The sequence below is a fragment of the Oryzias latipes genome, chromosome 11 (genome assembly GCF_002234675.1).
Source record: "Oryzias latipes chromosome 11, ASM223467v1".
NCBI lineage: Eukaryota > Metazoa > Chordata > Actinopteri > Beloniformes > Adrianichthyidae > Oryzias > Oryzias latipes.
Window position 1 is genome coordinate 16061184 of NC_019869.2, and position 20024 is coordinate 16081207.

At 37.7% G+C, this 20024-nt stretch overlaps 1 protein-coding gene across 1 annotated transcript in view; it reads left to right on the forward strand.

Annotated features, from left to right (window-relative positions):
- The window catches only part of LOC101155864, a 19890-nt gene extending 6074 nt beyond the window's left edge, over positions 1-13816 (forward strand). The window contains exons 2-11 of the mRNA XM_023959942.1: positions 1013-1074; positions 1339-1359; positions 1440-1706; positions 2025-2112; positions 2210-2436; positions 2632-2919; positions 4266-4444; positions 5660-5684; positions 10138-10230; positions 13787-13816. Of these exons, the coding sequence (XP_023815710.1) occupies positions 1029-1074; positions 1339-1359; positions 1440-1706; positions 2025-2112; positions 2210-2436; positions 2632-2919; positions 4266-4444; positions 5660-5684; positions 10138-10148 (1152 nt within the window). The 5' untranslated portion in view covers positions 1013-1028 and the 3' untranslated portion in view covers positions 10149-10230; positions 13787-13816. The remainder of the gene's footprint in view (positions 1-1012; positions 1075-1338; positions 1360-1439; positions 1707-2024; positions 2113-2209; positions 2437-2631; positions 2920-4265; positions 4445-5659; positions 5685-10137; positions 10231-13786) is intronic.
- The last annotated feature ends 6208 nt before the right edge of the window (positions 13817-20024 follow it).

Here is a 20024-nt window from a genome sequence, read left to right on the forward strand (position 1 = left end):
CCTGGAGCAAGATTCACCAGATTCGCACCATTTTGACATTTTGCATCAAGCCTTTTTCCAACTGTAGGTCGCAGACTTTTGCAAGTAAACAGTAGCAAAAGAAAAAGAAGCCCCTCCCTGCATGTCCAGTTTGAACACCAGTGGCTAAATGCACGTTCTTAAACCCGCACACTTTCTTGAGTGCGTGTCGCATGCCCGGTGTGTCTTTAAAGCTGAAATTCAGCTTTTACAAATCTCCGCTTGTGAACTGTTGTATGTGCTTAACAATTCTGGATACAGCTTTCTGTTTAGAAACCTTGTTTACCTCAAAAGCTAAAATAAAAGCACAATAGTTTGGTGAAATCTAAAGAAAACATCAGACATCTGCAACATCATAATTAGAACTGGTGTAAAGTCACATGAAGTCACATTTTGGGGTCATTTGGGCTTATTGCTGATGATAGAACTTCAAAAGTTGAAGAAAATCTGGCGACTAACAAGTGTCATAAAAACTTGGGGGTGGATCTACAAGCTGTTAAATAATCATAAGTTTTCAAAAGCTGCTCCTTGTTTATTGTATTTTATAAATGAATGTTTACAATGAAACTTATTAAGAATTCGGTCTCTAAACACTTTGAGCAAAATTAAGTTTCTTTGTTTTAATTCTGAGGCTAGAAACCCAATGCAAATGAGATTCCATTGTTTTCCACCTCACAGCGGGACGCTGAAATGCTAATTTGTGAAACCCTGTTTAATGAGGCAGGGTGGTGTAGAGTGGGGGTGGGGGGTGGTGCTTATTGGCTTCTCAGTTTCAGGACAGATTGAAGTTGACAGATTTTTACACACCGAGGCCGCTTTAAATTTAAACACCAGAAACCAATTAAGCAGTTCTCACCTCCGTGTTGCATGAGATAACAAATATGTCTTGTCAAACAGGATGATTTGACACAAATTGAATTAATTTGAAATCTTTTTTTCAGGTCTCAAAGCTGCAACAAATGTCTGTTTTTTGTGTTTTTGTTGTAATTTGCAGAGTCCCCTGATTCAAAATGAAAGTAATCGGAGCTGCGGTGTTTAGCGCCCTGTTCTGCACGGGTAAGCACAAACATGATCAGCCACCTGGGAGAAGACTCACAGAAATGAAAATTTAAACAGGCTCTCTGCAGAACCAAATTTGTTTTAATGTAATTACATTGCAAGAATTGTTTAAGTTTTGTTCAAAAGATGCTGCACTCTAATCTGGCTGTTTTTTTTGCCATTATTAGAGGAAACATTTACATTTCAATAGTTTTTCTTCTTAGTTTGGCAGCTCTTGAAGCAAAATAATTATTTTTTTTTCTCTTTTTTTGTATTTCACAGTTGTGCTCTCATCTTCAAAAGGTAACATATCCTGTTGGTGTGGAGCTTAGTGCAGGAATGGTTTTTTTTTTAATTAACAGGTTGTTGTTTTCCATTCAAAGAAGAGCACAGGACAGCCTTCTTCGGCGAGGACGTTCACATCGACATTTTATCCCAGAATGACTCAGAGGTGGTGTTCAAACCCAGAACCAAGCCCTTACTGGAGGTGTTCATAATGCGAGGAGGAAAGCCGGTTAATGAATCAAAGGTCCAGCTGAAATTTGACGACCTGGTGCTGAAGGACGTGCAGGAGGAGGACGAGGGCGAGTACATCATCAGAAGCAGCAGGAACGCCAGCACAGACAGGCACTTCATCCTCACAGTCAGGGGTAAGCCTCCTCGTGCTGCTGCCTTCTTCCAACTTTGGGCTGAAAATGAGTTCTCTAAAGTTGTTAATAGAAAAACAGCAACTGAAAAAGGAGTTTAAAGTCTTTTTTACTCATTTTTTTAAACATCTTTTGGTTAACTGATAATATGTTCTAAGTAAGAGATTAGAGGATGTAAATGTACAAATAATCATCAGAATGAGTCACCTTTTGCTAAAAGTTGTAAACTGAATAGATTTTGTTAAGTTGCCCCATGGAGAAAACAAATTCTCAACTCTAACCTCTCATCTTTATCTTTAATTCTCTGGTGTTGATGAGCAGACTGTTCACTAGAGCAGATGGTGAAGTATGGAGAAAACTACATCATCCATCTCAAAGGACTTGAAGGCCCCATCAGTCTGGAGTTCAGGTAGAGTCAGCAAAAGTTACCTGCATCAAACGTGGAGTTAGTTGATGGATCAAGACAAACGTTTATTAAAATAAAACTGTTTTGAAACTGTCCTAAGACCCTCCCTGATTAAAGTCAACCAGACTCATGTGCTGCATGTGTCCGAGCCTCTGCCTGTCCTGCTGTACAACAAAACCTCGGTGCTGGGGGAGGATTATGCAAGCCGCCTCAGAGTGACAGAAAAGCAGGTGGTTTTACGCTCAGTCAGGATGACAGACGAGGGAAGCTTCACCGTGATGGACCACAAGGGCCAAACCATGATGAAGAACTGTCTTAACGTCAAAGGTGAGCATGTGAACCTGCTGCCACCTCACAGCTGCAGGGCATGCACCAGCCTCTCATGTACAAAGTTTAGCCTCAGGTTTTGGTTGATCTGCTCCTGTTTTTAGTCACAGCTTTTGCAATATTGGGACGAATCTTGATTCCAAATTCAAAGGAAAAATTTCCATCATCTTTTATGCCTCCTTCTGGTCTTCCCAGATCACCAGACGTTCCTGCGGCCCACCGAAGGGGAAAACCTGAAGATAAAACTGTACCAGCATTATTCCAATGTTAACGTTGTTTACAAACCCAAGTCAGACAGTCAGGACCGAGTTGTCATCAGTCATGGGGTTCTGGAGGAACCTCTGGATCCTCAGCTGGACGGCAGACTCACGGTGGAGGGCTCGGAGATCATCCTAAAGAAGGTCAACACAGCCGACACAGGGATCTTTAAGGTCACAGACCTGGCTGGTTTTCCCGTGGCTCACATCTACATAACTGTGGAATGTAAGGATAAAAAGAAATGTGTTTATTCTATTCTCTCAAATGTTTGAAGGGGAGCTGCTGCTCCTCCACATGAAGTGTCAGATAAGGTTGTTGGGCTGAAATTCCTTTCTGAACCCCTTTCTGGTGCAGTGTTACAGTCAGAGCAGGACGTCCAGATATTATATCTCTGCTAACCCGGACATGCCCCTATGTTCTCCTGGTGGAAAGGGAGGTCAGGGAGACCGGTTTGCTCAGATCGCTTCCCTCCATAATCAAAGGGTTGCTAATGGATGGATTCTTGAAAAAAATAAATAAATGTTACAGTGAACAAGGTAAAGTTATTTTAGATTTTAGTAAAGCTTTTTCTTTAATGATGTAATGAACCTTTTCTGCAGCAGATTTGAAGCTGCAGCTCAGCAGATCCTTACGCTGCTGGGCTATGAGGCAGGAGATTGCAGAGGAACATGTCCGTTTTGGGAAAAAGGCACAATTTCTTTTTATTCTGGAATCTATTTGGGTGTAGTTGTCTCGTATTTTCTTACAGAAAGAAAACAGGATTTGATGTGTTCCTGTTTCTCCTAAAATAATAGACATTTTCTAGATGTTCTGTTATCCATGAAGATGGACTGAAGGCTAGATACACTTAATCACTTTAACACTTACAAGTGAGCCCTGTGAGTCTGAAAGGCTTTTAACCATAGTTTTCTGTTCTTAGCTGAGCAATATCTGACTTTTTTTCTCCTGCCAGCTATAGTTTCTGTTTCTGTTTATCTTACTTTAGCCTTTTTGTTTGTAATCCCAACCCTGTTTTTTTGCGTCTGCTTTCTTATTCTTGGTAAAGTTCGAAAACACCTTTGACGCTTGTTAAAAAAAACAGATATTGTCTGGCTTAGCCTGCCAGAAGGATCTTCATTTTGTTCATATACATTTTGGTACTTTTTTTAAAGATTTGGGGTAAGGTTCTGCATGTCATCCTGACGACGTTCACATCTCTGACAGCTAATGTCCTGGACTGAATGAACATTATCTTTGTGAAAGTAATTTGAACTTGTGGTCTTGTTAAAGTATAAAAACGTACATGTTATATTTCTCCCAAATAAATAAAAAATGTCAGCATTTGCCCGTTTTACCCTTTTATTACATATGCATGAAAAACTTACAATAAAGAAAACATTTACAGAGAATATCATCCAAACTGAGGTTTTTTCAGATTTTTCAGCTTTCTTGTTATTAAGAGAAGCAGTCTGCTGGATGTTCTGCTCAAACACAAATTAGGGGAGAGGAGATGACATCTACCAGCTGAGTTTTCACTACTGCAGTCACAAAATGCTCATTATTTTTGTCTTTCCTGTCTTTGTCTCTGGCAGCATATAAGTTGCCCCCCCTGACTGTGGCCATCCTCGGCCTGCTGAGCCTCGTCGCCTTCATGTTGCTGATGTGCCTGCTGTCCTGCCTCTACACAATTCACAAGAGGAACGAGAAGAACAGGAAGCTGATGCTCATCGCTCAGCAGGCGGGGAAGGGAGACGGCGAAGCTTTCAGACAGGTAACAAGCTGCCACACTTCCATTTTTCTCCATTTGAATCTTGTTTAGTGCAGTAAGATTGAGGGGACTTGGGGAAAGGAAGCACGGATATTTGCTGGGTAAATACTCAAAGCTCGTTTTGAAGTCCGAGTTAGGCAGATGGAGTGTGTTAACGGATCCAAAATGATTCTGCTCCTGCTGAGAAAGGTCTGTTTTCTCCCTGCAGAGGTGCCCTTGGAAATAAAGCACAGTTTCCAGAGAAGAAAGTTTTAATAAAGCAGAAGCAACTGCAGCACTCCATTTAAAACTTACATCCTTAGATCCAGGTTTCTGAACAAAGTTAATAAATGACAAGTACATTTTTTTTATCTTAAAATTGTATTTACTTACATCTTTGAATGTGATTATAAACAATGTTCTGTAAAAAGAGTTGTCTAATTTGGATACAGATTGTAAGAAAAAAGATAATGTTTCTACTTGGAAAACAATACATGAAGCAACAGTAGAATTATTTTCTTCTTTCTTAAATGGTCTTGTTGAAACAAGCTTAGGTGCAAATACAAGCAGATTGTTAACAATTGCAAGTTTATTGCAGTTATGGACTTAAGGCTGCCTAAATTTACACAAAACAGACAAATATTTGTGCTAAAAAACAGTACAGAGATTAATCTACCAACTATCTCCAGTATTTTTTATGAGACTAAACAGTCTGATGCCATTTTATTCTGATATGATTAGTTATTGGTTGGAAACCTAAACAAATAGCTTTCCCACTGAAGAAAAAAGAAATAAACATTGAACCTATATTACCCCACTTTCAGAAATGCTTAATTTAACAGCAGTAGAGATGCATATTTTTCCAAAATTTGTAAAATTCTGCAAAATGTTTGGCATAACTTATTTTAAACTTGTCTAGCTAGAGTTTACAGCTGATTGTTGACATGTGAGGTTTTAATTGTCAGAAGATAAAACATTTAGCTGAAAGGAATTCCATTAAATGTTTTTTTTAAATTGATTTCTTTATCATTTTGTCATTTCAACCCACCACTAATATTTTAGACAAATTGAACATCCATCACTGCGCAACTACTGTCTGTTTTTTCCCCACAACTTTCAAATGATGTTTTATGTTTTTGTCTGAGCTGAGGATGCCTTTGTGCACACAGCTGGATGTGTCTAATGTTTGGCCCTGCTAACGCTGTTGCATGTGCATGTTCCATCTCTTCTGACTTTAAGGAGCCTCAGACGGAGCCTCTTCTTGGTGAGAGAACTGCGTTCTGGCCTCTCTGTTTCTTCTCTCCTTCCCTTGTTTCCATGTTTAAAGAATCGACCTGCTTTTGTTGCAAATCAGTTTCTTGATGAACTTACTATTTGTGTAGCAAGAATATTGATGACGGTTTCAGAAAATTGTGTGCTCAGTTTGTGTGTGTGGTGTGTTTGAGTAACATGAAGCCAGAACAGATACTAAGCACTTGTTAAATCCACAGACGCACACACACAAACACACACAGACAAACACACACTGACACACACACACAAAGGGGAAACTGCTGCCATCAGTGAGAAGGAGGCAGCAGAAGCTGATCGAAGACCTAATTTGACAACAAGTCAATAAATTACAAAAAGGAGATCTGGCACTACGACTTGAAATGAACTGTCTCTGTAATCCTTACAGACTTATCAGGATTGATGGAGCTGGCCTGAATGCAGACTTTATCCTTTATTCATGTAGGATGGGGTGTGGGATTTAGAGCACGAATAGCTAACCAGGAAGGAAACAAAAATCTTTATAAAAACTTTTAAGGTAACAACAGTATTGAACGCCTCCTAACTAGATTAAGTTAGACTCTTCATAGCAACCACTTCAGTTTTTTTTAAAGGAAGTCTGCATTCATTTCTCTTCTACAGACTGACAGCAACTGAGCTTTGATTGATGATATCATGTCATGACTTATTGTGGTCAGAAAAGACTGGGGAGAGCAGAGAGCAAATCTGACAGGATGGTAGAAATAGTTCTGGTTCAGGTTTATGCACAAAAAGCAAGCAGGTCCCTCTCAAAATGATCTGGGTGAGATGTTTTTCTGAAGACTTGTTTTCCTCCAGTGTGGCTATACAGTCAGCCTTTGTTTATGGTGCAGGATGCAAACATTTTCAATTATAATATTTTAAAGCTGCTTTTAAATCAATCTGCACTTTTTTAGCCGACCAACAAAGCAAACAAAAATGACAATCGTTGCCTAAGGTGTGATTTAGGTGTGAAGTAGCTCTGATACCAATTCATTCAACTCAAAACATTTGGGATATTTAAGAAACCAACAGACATTAAATGCCTTGTTTCAAGAAATATTTGGTAGGTTTACATTATTTTTGAAAGGGAGCTTCAGTGATCTAGAATGACCTAAGACCATTTTTAAAGACGTCCTTAGTGTTGATGATTAATCTTCATCTAGGTCATATGTTTTAAAGAACATGTGATGTGTGTGAGGGTAAAATGTGCGTTTCTTTGCAGATTTTGTCTCTCAGCAGCTGAAAAAATGTCTGCAGTTTCAAACTGTGGAGCAGTGATAAGTGACTTTAAAGATTCTCCAGCAGAGCAAACACAACTTATTTCCCACATGAACATATGTCTTATGGTCCCGTTATGATACTTTGTTGGATAGTTCAGCTACTGAGTGTAGATGTGTCTGTTTAGTGCTTTTGTTGCTTTGCAGCTGCTTTTCTTTGTTCTCGAAGAATCAGAAAGTCAGAGTGTCGTGTCAGTGTCTTTTTCGCTGTTTGTATTTGGCTGTGTGAAGTCTGATGTGCTTATTTAGCTGTAAAGTCTGACAACAAAGAAGAAGAAATGTCCCTGTGTGATACATGCTTTAACATTTACTCCAAAATATAAACAACGAGGAAACATTGTTAAAAATTTGATAATAATACCCCGATTTTTCCATTTTTACCTAATAGGTTATTGTGCTTTCAACTGATGGAAGAACTGCCATTATTTAAATATTATAGGTTTTAAAATGCTTTGAGAATGTTTATAAACTTTAATGTTTGGCACAAACTTAAACCCCCCCATATTTTAAATATTTTATGGACTTAAAGAAGCACAGCATGCATATGAAACAAAAAAATCAAATTCATTTGATGACATGTCTTTCATTTAATTTGAGCTTTACATGACTGAAGTTGATCACATTAATCATTTCTGTCTTTGGGCTTGTTTACTCATGTGCACATGCTGCTTTTGCTTTAGTGCGTCCATCTTTTAACAGGACATTCATTTATGAAATCTGATTTTTTAGGTATGGCGCTGAGCCTTGTTAGATCTTTCCTTTTTGATTAAATAAGTCATAAATTAACTAATGCTCCTCTCTTTTCTGGTAGACTCAAAGGAAAGTATTTGCAGTTATTAATACTTGATGCAAAACAGAGATAGTGCAGATGAAACATTTGAATCTGGTTGTCAAAACACATAATAAATGTATTTTTTGTGAGAACTATGACCTTTTTAACCACAACAAAAGGGAAGTGTTAAAGCAGTAGGTTGTCTTTTTGTCTTTGTGTGTTTTTCTGTTTGAGTGTGTGTTTTGTGTTTCCCTGTGCGTCTAGAGCGGATATTCATTGTATTTGTGGACGTTCTAACAGGTTGTCGTGTTTTTACATGATGTAGTGTGGTTCTTGCATTGTGTGTGAGCCTAATGACAGTTTTGCATTGACGGTGGTGGTTGAGGAGACAGCAGCTGCCCTTGTTGGCACTGACTTGTACAGAGTATTGATTTTTTCATATATTTGAGGACACCCAGATCCTGTCAACAGCCTGTCCAGATCTTCCCCAGGAGACAGATGGAAGACACATTTCAGTCATTAACTTTCACCTTGCTTCCAGCTCAGTGTCAAAACAACCGTGTAACATAACCAGAGCTTTTTAAAAGTCTTGTATTTATGGATAAACTGAATTTCTGAAGAAGTTACAGGTAGAATGAACACAATGTGCAATGTAATTAGAGCAATTAATTGAATTTTATAGACTTTTATAGAAGTTTGTTTCTTTCTGCGCCCATCTTTAAAGTCCCACTCTGATTTATGAGATCATCTTTTGATCTTTTATAAAAGTGTTCCCAGTGCTCTTTTAGTTACAATTTTCCTGTTTTTAACCAAATTTTTTAAAATTGGTGTCGTTTGCTAGAATATAGTTTCTACAGAGCGGCACGAGTTCATAAGAAATTCACCTCTGAGCTGTGAGCGGGACTGTTGGCGTGGAGTATTTCCAACTACCCTAATGTTTACATTCTTTCCTGCCTAACATTACCGGTGCAACAAAAATGGTGAGCAACATAGTTTTGAGCCAGATGCCAGCTCAGATGAGGAAAATGAAGAAAAACATGGATCCATTTGTCGGCATCAGAATGGAGCGGAGCAGGGAGCTTGTGGCCTGCTTATTGCAGTTTTTTACCTAACAAGTATACGCTTTTTCAAACGGCATTTTTTCATCTGATTGTGATTCACCTCAAAAATACTCAGAAAGACAGTTTTAATCTTAACTTTCTTTAGTGTATGTCCTCCATAAAGACGAAAATGCTATAAGAATGTGTTAAAACAACAAAACACCATTTTATTGGAGTGGGTCTTTAAGAGCCTGACATGACATAGATGTAGCTGTATTACTGTATAAAACAGGCACTGTTCAGTTCACAACAATGTAGTCGAAGGTTACCTTCAATTGATATGTATTCTCATGTATTATTTGGAGTATTTTTATTGTGCTGAAATATTTTTGTCAGTCAACCTGAAAGTTCAATTTTGCACCTAAGCCAGCACTATTATTTTGAAATCAAAAAAGGATTTAGCTAAATGTTTCTTAGCTGTTTTTCCCATAAGCTCTTTCCTGTTAGATCTTTTTGGTCCAGTTTTTTTCAGGTGAATGGCTAAACAAAGAACTTATAATTAATCTTATATTTGCGGACAAGTTCCCACATTTTTATTAAAATGGTCTGTTTTGACTTACAAATTCAGACAGATGAATTTTTAAGACTTATAAAAACTTTATTTTTGCTTACACAGATTGTATTATTTATTATTTTGTCTCACAGTGTCACATCCCAGAAACATACTGTATCACCACAAAATTAATCTTTATAATGAAGCTTCTTTGGTTTCCACATCGAGGATCAGCACAGCATCAGTGCTTGGTTTAAAATGGGACTAATTTTTCTCCTCCTCTTTCTCCTGCACATCAGATCTCCCAACTTATTTACCTTTCCATGTATTTTGACTATGGTTGCAGCACGAATCACAATAAAGACAGTAATTTTAATGAAATGTGCTCTTAAAGAATTTTGAAGTATCCAGGTTCCACTTTAAATATGATCAACTAAATATAAACATTCAGTAAAAAAAGAAAAGCCTCCACACAATTTAGTTACTGTACAAAGTTGGGTCAGTTTATCAGTTTTTGTTTGCTTTCCCTTTCTGTGGTCCTGGAAAACCTGGACATTTCTGCAGAATTGTTGCCAGGCAGCATCTGTCTCCTCTCAACCTCCACTCAACCCAAAAAGCAAACACTGTCTGAGAAGTCTTCTCTTTGAAATCTGGATGTAGGAGCTCCCAGTGTGGCCTGTGTGAGCGTCCTCTCTGGCAGCTCCTCTGTGGACTATAGAGGCAAAGCTTTGATGTCAGTCTGCCGTGGGCAAGCGTTCATGTCTTCTGCATGTGTGTGTTTGCAGGTGGTCGCTGAGGCATACAGCAGGTTCACCGAGGAGTCTCTGACACAGTCGGTGTGTGACAAACCGTCGGAGTGCACAGAAGTCACCATCAAGGTAAGTGATTCAGCCAAGAGGACATTCAGAAAGAGTTCCCTTAAAGTGGCTGTAAAAACATTTGTAATCCCTGTGACCCCTCAAAGCTGCCCTCTGAAATGAGGAACTGACACGCTTATAAATACAATATTTGACAGAAAAACACTTTTTAATGCACATGTCTAAGAAGAAAACAAAATGCGTTTAGATCAGAAAGTAAGAAATAAAACGAAATGTTTAAACAAATATGGGTTTCTGTTTTTTTAAGTTTAAAGTATTTTAGCAGTTTTTAATGTGTTTAATCACTTCATTTTCACATTTTGTCTACTAAAATGTGATGGTAGCATAGTTAATGCCATTCTTTGTCCCAAGAGTAATTTTTGAAATATTTTGGTTTTGACCAATTTAGATAAAATCAGAATCTTAAACTTATATGATTTGTTAGACTTGGAAAATGCAAGAATCAGAACTGCAATAAACCCTGAAATATTTTTTGGGTGGGTAATTTGAGGTAAATAAGCAGCTCTTGTGGTTCTGATTGGGTCATCCAGCAGCCTCTAAATATTTTAGCAGTGCCCGATAAAGTAATATATCAAAAACTAATTTCATTTTTTTCAGTCTTTCTTTTCTTTTTGTGTCAACAGTAAGAAGGCTAAACTGTTGTTTTTGTCAGAACAGAAAATAAAAGATACAGGCTTCTCATATAAACACACACACACACATTCTTTAACTATAAATAGCCTCTAAGGGGACGTTTTGCTGTTATGTAACTGGAGTTCAGCTAAAATTAAAGAAGAAATGAGTCAGAAGCATCATATCCACCAAATCTGCTCAGTCTTTGAGTTTAAACTGTTACAAAATGTAAAGTATTCACCTTCAGATATACACAAAGCAAGAATAAAAAGAAGTAAGTCTCCAACTAAATACCAGGAAAAAGGCCAAGGAAAAGAAACATTTTAATATTCAAAATGCAAAATTTATGAGGTGATTTACTAGAATTATTTCATAGAAAAACTGTGTTGTGTTAAGATTTTAAAGCAGAAATATTAAATTTGCTCACACTCCCAATGTAATATTTATGGCTATTATGTAAATATTATTTGGACTTCATGACTGGCAACAAGAACAACATCAAGCGGACACAGGATACTATTTACTGTCCCAGCAGATTACATTGAACTCATACGGGCTTTTTTTTCTGTTTTTTGTAATTAAGTATTTAAAAGTATTTTTGGACTTTATTACAACTTAATGATTCATTCTAATTGGAGGATTGAGGAAAAAACTCAATTTGGATGATGTTAGAGTGACCACATTACAAATATCTGTACATTTTAAGTCTATATGGGAATTTACTTGATCTAATTAACAAAAAAGCAATGAGTTGAAATCAATGAAAAAGCTTCTGTAATAGTTTTCTTTAAATAAAGAAGTTATTGAGATGTTATCTTACATTTAGATTATTAAAAGAGACGCTAGGGTTGACAAAGCTGAACAAATAGAGAGAAAGAATTCTGTCCTGGTTTTGTTAAGCGATAAAAAAATGCTTTTTTTTAACCCCTCAAAATTTTACTGAATAAAAATCCAGGAACTCAAAGTTATATGAGGATTTTCCAACCAGATAGAGTCCAACAAACTGATGAAAAGATTGTGTTTTCCTTTGTGGAGCTGTCATCCAGAGACTTATTTGGTGAAGCAAAGCCTCCAGGTTTCTAAATCACCAACACAGTTTCCAGACGAGTTTTAATACCAAAAGTCGTAAGAGCAAATATGTATGAACAATCTACAACAGAGGTTTTGTACAATATTGGATTAGGAAATCCTTGCATGCCGTCAGGGAGGTTTGCCCTCAAGTTATAACTTCAGATGAAGCATTAATCACCCTTAAGATTGCTCAGCACAAGTCCTGCAATGAAATGTCTCGAAGTGCCACGTGTAATTAAAAAGCAATCATGTCTGCCTGCAACAGTCAGCAGAGGAGCAGATTAAAAATTATAGCGAGGACCTTTTATAAAAGTTAAAAAAAAGAGTATAAAAGTGAAGTGGTCAAGGTTCAATGAGCTGAACTGGTTACAGGACTCAATTACTGTTCCCTTTTGTTGACTTGTCTTTATTTTATATCATGTAAAATCAAATTTTAATACTTTAAAACCGTTTATTTTTATTTTTTAATTTAATTATTTATTGTATGGTGTAGATTATAATATATAAGCCTACAATTTAGCATAAAGTAGTTGTCAATGTTAAAGTCTCGCTCCAACTCTATTTTTATCAATTGTGAAAGTGTTCCCAGTGGTCTTTCAAATGATGATAATGCCGTTTTTAGCCAAACTCAAAAAAACTGTGTTGTTTTTCAAGACATGTTTTCTGCAGAGTGACAGGAGTTCAACACAAATTTTCCTCTGAGATGAGGGCGGGACCATTAGCCTCCACTTATATCCCATCTTCCCTCTGTTTACACTGTTTACGCTACCTTACAGCCCCTCATAACCTCAAGGTAACATTACCGGAGCAACAAAAATGGATAGTAACATTAAAACTTTCCAGCCGTACAATTTTGAGCCAGATGGCAGCTTGAATGAGGAAAATGAAGGAAAATGAAGGAAAATCTATTTGTCTGCAAGTGGATTGCATCAGATGGGGCAGACCAAGGAGACTTTTTCTCGCCCATTTCAGATGCTGTGTTATAGCAGACCTTTTTCAAATGGTGGGTCTTTATCTGGTCCTGATCCATCATGATTTGAATAAAGAAATACTTACAATGCAGTTTTAATCTTATTTTTTTATCCTCCATCATGAGGAGTTGCTTCTTATTTAGTTTGAACATGTGACCCAATGTATCTGAAACTGACTCAACAGAAAGAAATGTTCTTATTTGTCAGCTTATGTGTCTTTTCAGAGCATCCCTCCTCATTGTTTTTTCTCATTTATTTATTCTTTTTTGGCTCTCTTGTAAAGGGAAATGAGCAAAAACATTTCACTTAATGTAAAGGCATGACAAATTAACAGTGACATCCCTTTGCAAACTGGTTTATCTTCCCACCTTCAGATTAAATCCAAACCAAAAGAAAAATCCTCCTTAGTTTTGCCGTAAAAACTGACCAGTCAGAAGTGGATTGTTAGATGCACATTTTTAGCCCCTCCAAAATAAAGAAATGGTGTAAAAGTGTTTCTTTGGTTGTCACCTAAAACTAATCCTCTCAGCTTCCTTCTTGCTTTGAGAAGCCCTTCCATCACATTGCAGACTTTCTTCGCATTTACTTTGGTTTAATTATGGGAGTCATTAGTGTCTTTGTTCCTTTAATGTTCATTCTGTTTGAAACAGAGATGTTAGGCTGCGCTGGCTGCAAAGGAGTAGATGGTTATTCTATAAATATGGCCTCAGGAACATGAACATGAATTATTCACATTGTTCGTTCCCTGACCTCATTTTTTTCTCCACTTCCTTCACGCCATCATTCCCTCCTTTTTCTTCTAAAGTCATTACCAATCATTACCACTAAATTATTTTTAATTCCTTCCTTTTTGCACTTTTTCCTCACCCCTTTTCCTTCTGTACTCCCTTTTTTCCATGCAGGGACTTGAAGTGTCCAAACCAGGCCGCTACCACACTCTCTCCTCTGACAACTTTCTAGAGATGAGTGATTCTGGGGTTGAGTTCAACAGCTCTGGCCTCCCATTGGACAGCGACACAGATGCTGCTGTGACTTACGCCTCCAATAAGCCTCTGTTGAATGCCGCCTCCCCTCCTGCCGTGACCAAAGGAGTGATCTGTGGTAGCCCGGAAGCCACTGCAGTCCCTGACGGCGATCTCAGCGTCATCCAAACCCCTGAATCTGTCACCAGCGCCAGCCCTGCCTCCAATCCTCACTCACTTACTGTTGTAACCCCTGACGGGAGCCAGCATGGTGCTGCATCTCCAGGGGTGGCCTCTAGGGGCACTGCTGGGTCAGCCAAGTCAGAGGAAGAGGCTGAAGGAGAAGCTCTGCAGAAAGAATAATCCGCTGCTGAGAGGAAGCAGCAAGGCATGCGTTTCCTCTCCTCAAACATGACAGGTTTATCTTCATATCTTAACATGGAAAGTCTTTCATCACTGTATTTGAGGCACCACAGACAAAATATTGATGCTTTGATGCAAATATTAGAGTAGAACAAAAGAAAAGTCAGTTCAACAAAATTCATAATGTATAATTTAAAGTGCTCTGCATAGAAAATGAAATGCACAAGAACAAAGTTGAATTCTAGGAAAAGAACAAAGCAACTCTGTGCATATAAAATGCATGCATTTCAATTAAACATGAAAGACATCCAAAATCAGATCCAGAGGAGCATGCAGACATTAGTCAGCTGCATGGCTGCTACAGGACTGAAAAGAAAACAGCAAATGTTTCGTCAAATTGCATTCATATCTAATAATATACCGGCCAAAATGTTTGTTAGATTTAAAAAATTGAGCATGTGTGGGGTTTGGGTGGAGCCGATGTGCTCTTAAGACTCACAAAGTTACACACAGAGTCACACAATTCAGAAAACAAGAATATAAAAGCAATTGAGCTCTGCAGTGATGTGCGGTGCATTACTTCTGGCAGCACTTTTGTCCGCTCTGAGCACCGAACCCTGCAATGATTGCATTTTAACTCGCCCACACGCTCCATTATCAACCGCACAAACAAGTCAGAAGGCATCTGAGCCTTTCAGACAGAGCTGTTCCCCTCAGCACTCACTGTTCACTGCACAACTTATTTAGGTGTTATTTTTCAAAAACCTGCAAATTGAAAAGAGCTTGTCTGCGTCTTGGTAGAACCAAAAAAGCTGTTTCATTTCTCACACATTGGCTGATAGATCAGCTGTTTTTTTGTGGGATAGGTGCACAAAATCTGTTTGTTATTCACATACACACAAGACAACACATTTTATGAGTAACATCAATTTGCTTTTCATATACCCCACTTGAGAAATTGTTGTCTGCCTCATCGGAAGAAAATAAAATCTACAAAAATCGGAGAGGCTCTCGAGAGCACAATTGTGTCTTCCTCTGCCGAAGAACCCCTACCTGGACATTGTTGATCAGGTTCCAGCAACAAAAGAGAGGACAAAGATTGAACAGGGTACTATTCAGGGAACAGATAAATGACTTTTATGATTTAAAGCTTCCCATTTTCATCCCAGTGCCAATCTGTCTCCTGCTACTCTGGTCATTGTACCCCAGTAGTTTGTCAAAATGAAATGACTGAATAGATTTAGTGAGATCAGTCTGTGATAAAGATTCAGAGGCTGCAAAAGAAGGATATTTGAGATGTTTGTAAATCCCTCAGAACTACTTTATGATCCAAGGATGTCCTTTTTTCCAGAGCAGCTCTGGAAAAATCAGCCGTCTCCTAACAACATGAAACGACTGTGGAGGGTAAAAGCAGGACAAATTAAGCAAATTTAAAAAGGGAACGCGCACAAGAGATAATTAGATTAAGCTCTCACCATCTTAACCGCTTTTGACTAATTGGTTCTCCTTGGGTGCTGTGGAGGTAGCTAATTCAGGTCACAGAAACCCATTTCCATCTTTTAATGTCTCGCACTGCTGAGGAAGTACCGTGATGGCATCTGTCACGTCTGCAAACGCTGTTTCTGCCTCAGTATTGTTGTTAATGTTGACACCTGGCTACCTCGCTCTTTATTGGACCTCTTGTCAACCCTGGACAGTCTGAGGATTTTAAAAAAAGCAGTACCAGGTACAAATGTTCTCAGTCGAATGTACTCATGTCTGATTATAGAGATGCTAACTTTGCCTTTTGCTCTAAAATCAAGTAATTTTTTTTGTGTAAAGTCAACCAGTCCAGCCTTTTAACTCTAACCAGTCCATTCTAGGGAAACAGAGAGAGTTTCACAATAGATTACACTCTAATGGTTATTTAGGCTGACTATCTGACATGAAAATGCTATGTTGTTTAGACTGTGCACCTGTAAAACGGTCTGAAGTGTTACTACACTGGATATTTATGTCAAGTAGACAAAAAAAGCACAACATTTTGCATGTTTTATTATAAAAACTAAAAAATAAGCAGTTATAAATACAACATAGTGATGAGCAAAGAAAAAATCTGTGAAGTGTGAACTAAGTTTTAGTTGTGTTTAAAAGGACGGACGCATCCCATCAAACAGGCGGAAAATACATTTCCACTGTTTTCAGGGAAATCTTATCTGTTCACAATGAAAGGGGCAGTTCAACTTGTAGAAACGACTCTGTATATCTTGTAAATATGAATTAATATAAAATAGCAATGATGTGTCTTTATACAATGAATGGTAGTTTGCATATTTGTAGTGAGATAAGAAGCAATATTACTGATAGAAGCACTAAAGCATCCAACTACCACTCTAGATGTTCTGATCTTTACTTTTGTAAATAATTAGATATGAGCTGCATGTGAATAGCATAAAAAGTTGTTTTTTTTACTGTAAAGGCTGCAAGACTTTTTGTATTGTTGAAATGCTGAACCTTTAACCGCATATCCGCAGTAGGTAGAGGACTTTGCCTTCAGCTGGGAGGAGCTCTGCCCAACTCATGTGGAGTTCTGGGTTTCAGCGAGCCCCTGTGAAATCCTTTCATCAGAGTTTGCCTCAGCAGGTGTGGAGATGCAATCACTGCAAAGCCTGCAGTGAATCACAAGCCAGGTCTATGTGATGTTTGTCTGGTGCTTATAGTGTGAGCTTCTGACTGAACGTGAGGCTGTCTATGTGGAAGAATGGTCAAATTCTCTTTAGGAGGAGAAGCTCTTTTTCACTTTGTCAACTTCAGCAGCGCTGACCTTTTACAATTGTATGTTTCTGAATATGAAACATTTAATCTGTGCAATCACCACTGTTTTTATGGCAAGTTAAAGGGACACGCGCCTCATTTGCGTTTCTGGAAACTCCTGCTGGAATAATAATATGGGGAGTTCAGACAATCACAGCTGATGAAGGCTTTGTGAAAGGATTTCACCCTCTGTCATTCTCCCTCGCTCTCATGCTTCCTGTTTCATTACACACCTGAGCTACAATTTCCAAAGCCTTTCGGGGCAGAAGTGCTGATCTACAGTGTAGGCAGATTGGCTCCTCTGTTAATATACTCTTCTATGTAATTCCAAAGCAAACGATGAAAAGCATAAATCAAAGTCTCCACTTCTACACTTTCCTAATATTTATGATTATTATTGGAAATGGGGTTTGACACAAATTTCACCATCTTCTGACTGGGAGAGCTGTTAAACTGAAGGATTTCCAGGACAGATTCTGGGCTTTTCTCGCCTCTTTGATTTGTAAATGATTGTGGGAGAACCAGCAAAGCTCTCATCCCCATGACATTTGGATCACTTGGTGAGCACAATATTTGAAAAAAATGTGAGTTTTCTGAGTAATTAAAGAATAAATTATTCACAGTTCATCAGAATTCCTTCTCCAGGTTAATTTAGAGATGAATTAAGGAAAACATTAAGCTCTTTTTGCTTGTAACTCATGTTGAAGTCCCATATCTGCCCTGCATCATTACTCCTGGCTGCGGGTAATGCTTATATGCAAAAGCTGAAGGGAAATGTGTTTCTGCAATCATTTTTAATAGAATTAATGTCTTTAAACAGGTAAATCTGCATGCATGAGCGTTAGTGTTGCAGCAGACTGTGGGACAGCCAGAAAGTAAACAGCTGGCCTCTGTTGTGATCTGTGATTTCCCATGATCCTGAGATGATGCAGAAAAGCACCTTTCACAGCTAGAACTCAACGCCATTTCAAGTAGCTGAAGGTGCTGGCTGTAATGTGTTTCTGTCTCATTTACCACAGAGCAGAACAGACAGAGCTCTTTTCTTCTCGAGGAGCTGGTTTCCCGCTGTTGAGGAATGACGACATGTTTGAAAACACCTCCAGCTGACTTTGTTTTTCTCCTTCAGTTTGTCGCTGTGACTAATTCAAAGTGTGCTAACAGCTTCTCAAAATGGATGTGCTCACTTTGTTCACTTTTGCATCCAGTCTTTGTTGACCTTGAATTTGAGATTTTGAAAAAGTATTTCTATTAGTTTTGTTGGAGTTTGGAAACTGTTTTATCCGGATTGCAGGTGAATACAATATTACACTGAGGGTGTTTTGAGATTAACATGTTTGGTGGATTTTACGAAACCGTCCAAAGTGCGTTCCTGTTACAGGGTTTTTCACTTATGTCAATCTGTCACTGGATAGGGTTTGTATTCCTTCTTTTCAAAATCTGCAGCAGCAAAAACATCAGAAACTCAGTAAAGAAAACAAATGTACCCACACACTTTATTAGAATGGAAAATCACAACGGAAAAATATTAATTTATTGATCTGTCAGTATGTTCCATTGATTAAACCTATAAATTACTTTGGTAAAGAGAAAAGATGCAGTCTTCTTTATTCTAATTTATAAATAAAGGTTTGATTTTGCTCTCCAGAAAAAAATAAATTACTTATTTATTAAAATTTTACCAAAAATAATAAGTTTGTGATTTTGTTGTTACATTTTGTGTTTGAGAAGTTGCAAACATGTTTGCTAGAACCGTTTGTTGTTTAAGGAAACATGTGACCTGTTTAAAGCCAACAATTCAGACTCCACTGTTTCTTTTCCAAAAATATTTATTGGCATTCATGTATAACCCTTGTTTGCTTGAAAAAGAAATCAGTCTCTGTTTATGTGCAGCAGTCAACATGGAACCTCCTGACATCCTGCACAGACTTTTGTAAAGCTTCTCTTTTTCTGTAATGAATGAATGATTCAAATAAATACATTTTCAACAGAGAGAAAAGCAGAAGGTTTTATTTTTGGTACTGTTTTCATTTCATACAGTGACACTCGTATTTCTCATTTGAGCTTCAATAGAGGATTAGTGGGCTGGAAAAAACCATCACCAAAGGAAGAAAAGCAGCAGCCCATTCAGAATTTCAGCTCTGCACTTTTCTCTGAAGTACCCAGAAACAGAGAACTGCAGATTATGATCAGTCAAATGCAGCTCTTTGTGAAATTAAAGATTGTGGGATTTAAAAGAGCTGCAGGTTTTTGCACGACGCGATTCTTGTGCTTTGAATTAAATTTTGGTGTCTGTATGTGAATTTCTATCACCAGTGAAACTGTTGCGTGAAAACACCTACTTGACTCTGAAGACTAAACAGAAAAAAAAAGACTTGAGAACGTGTTGCCAGAGAGGGCTGATTAGAATTGGTCCCTAAACATCCAATAAAGGAAAATAATAATATTATTCACCACCAAACTGTTTTTAATGTGTTTTCAATTTTTAATTTATAGAAACATATGTTTGGTCTATTTGAAAAACAATGCAATTTTAATGAATTAGTTATTTAACACAGGTAAAACAACAATTCACAAAGTGATCTGTTTGGTTCAGTTTTGAGGTTTTTTTTTTGGTTTGACAGCATCCTATGAACAGACGGGAATATTTAATTGCAGCATGATCTTGAAATAGATCAGAATGCAAAAACAACGCATTGCATTTCAAGTGGCAACAATGTTAAAATACAAAAGATAATCTTCATTTCTGAGTAGAAAGTTATAGAAATACAGTGGAGAGACAAAAAATGTAACCAAAGCTCCTCTTGTGTCTTTTCAGCAAAGAACCAGAAACTTTGTCTACAAGCTGACAGATTTGAGGAATAAAACTTTAACCTTCACTGACCTGTAAATGACAAAATGACAAATCCCTGAAACTCAGAAATTTTAAACAGCTGAAACTTAATGTTCAGCTTGACTCTGTCTTGAAATTTAATTTAAATTTTTTAGCACTTCCATTGTCTACTTTTTTTAAAACGTATTTTCT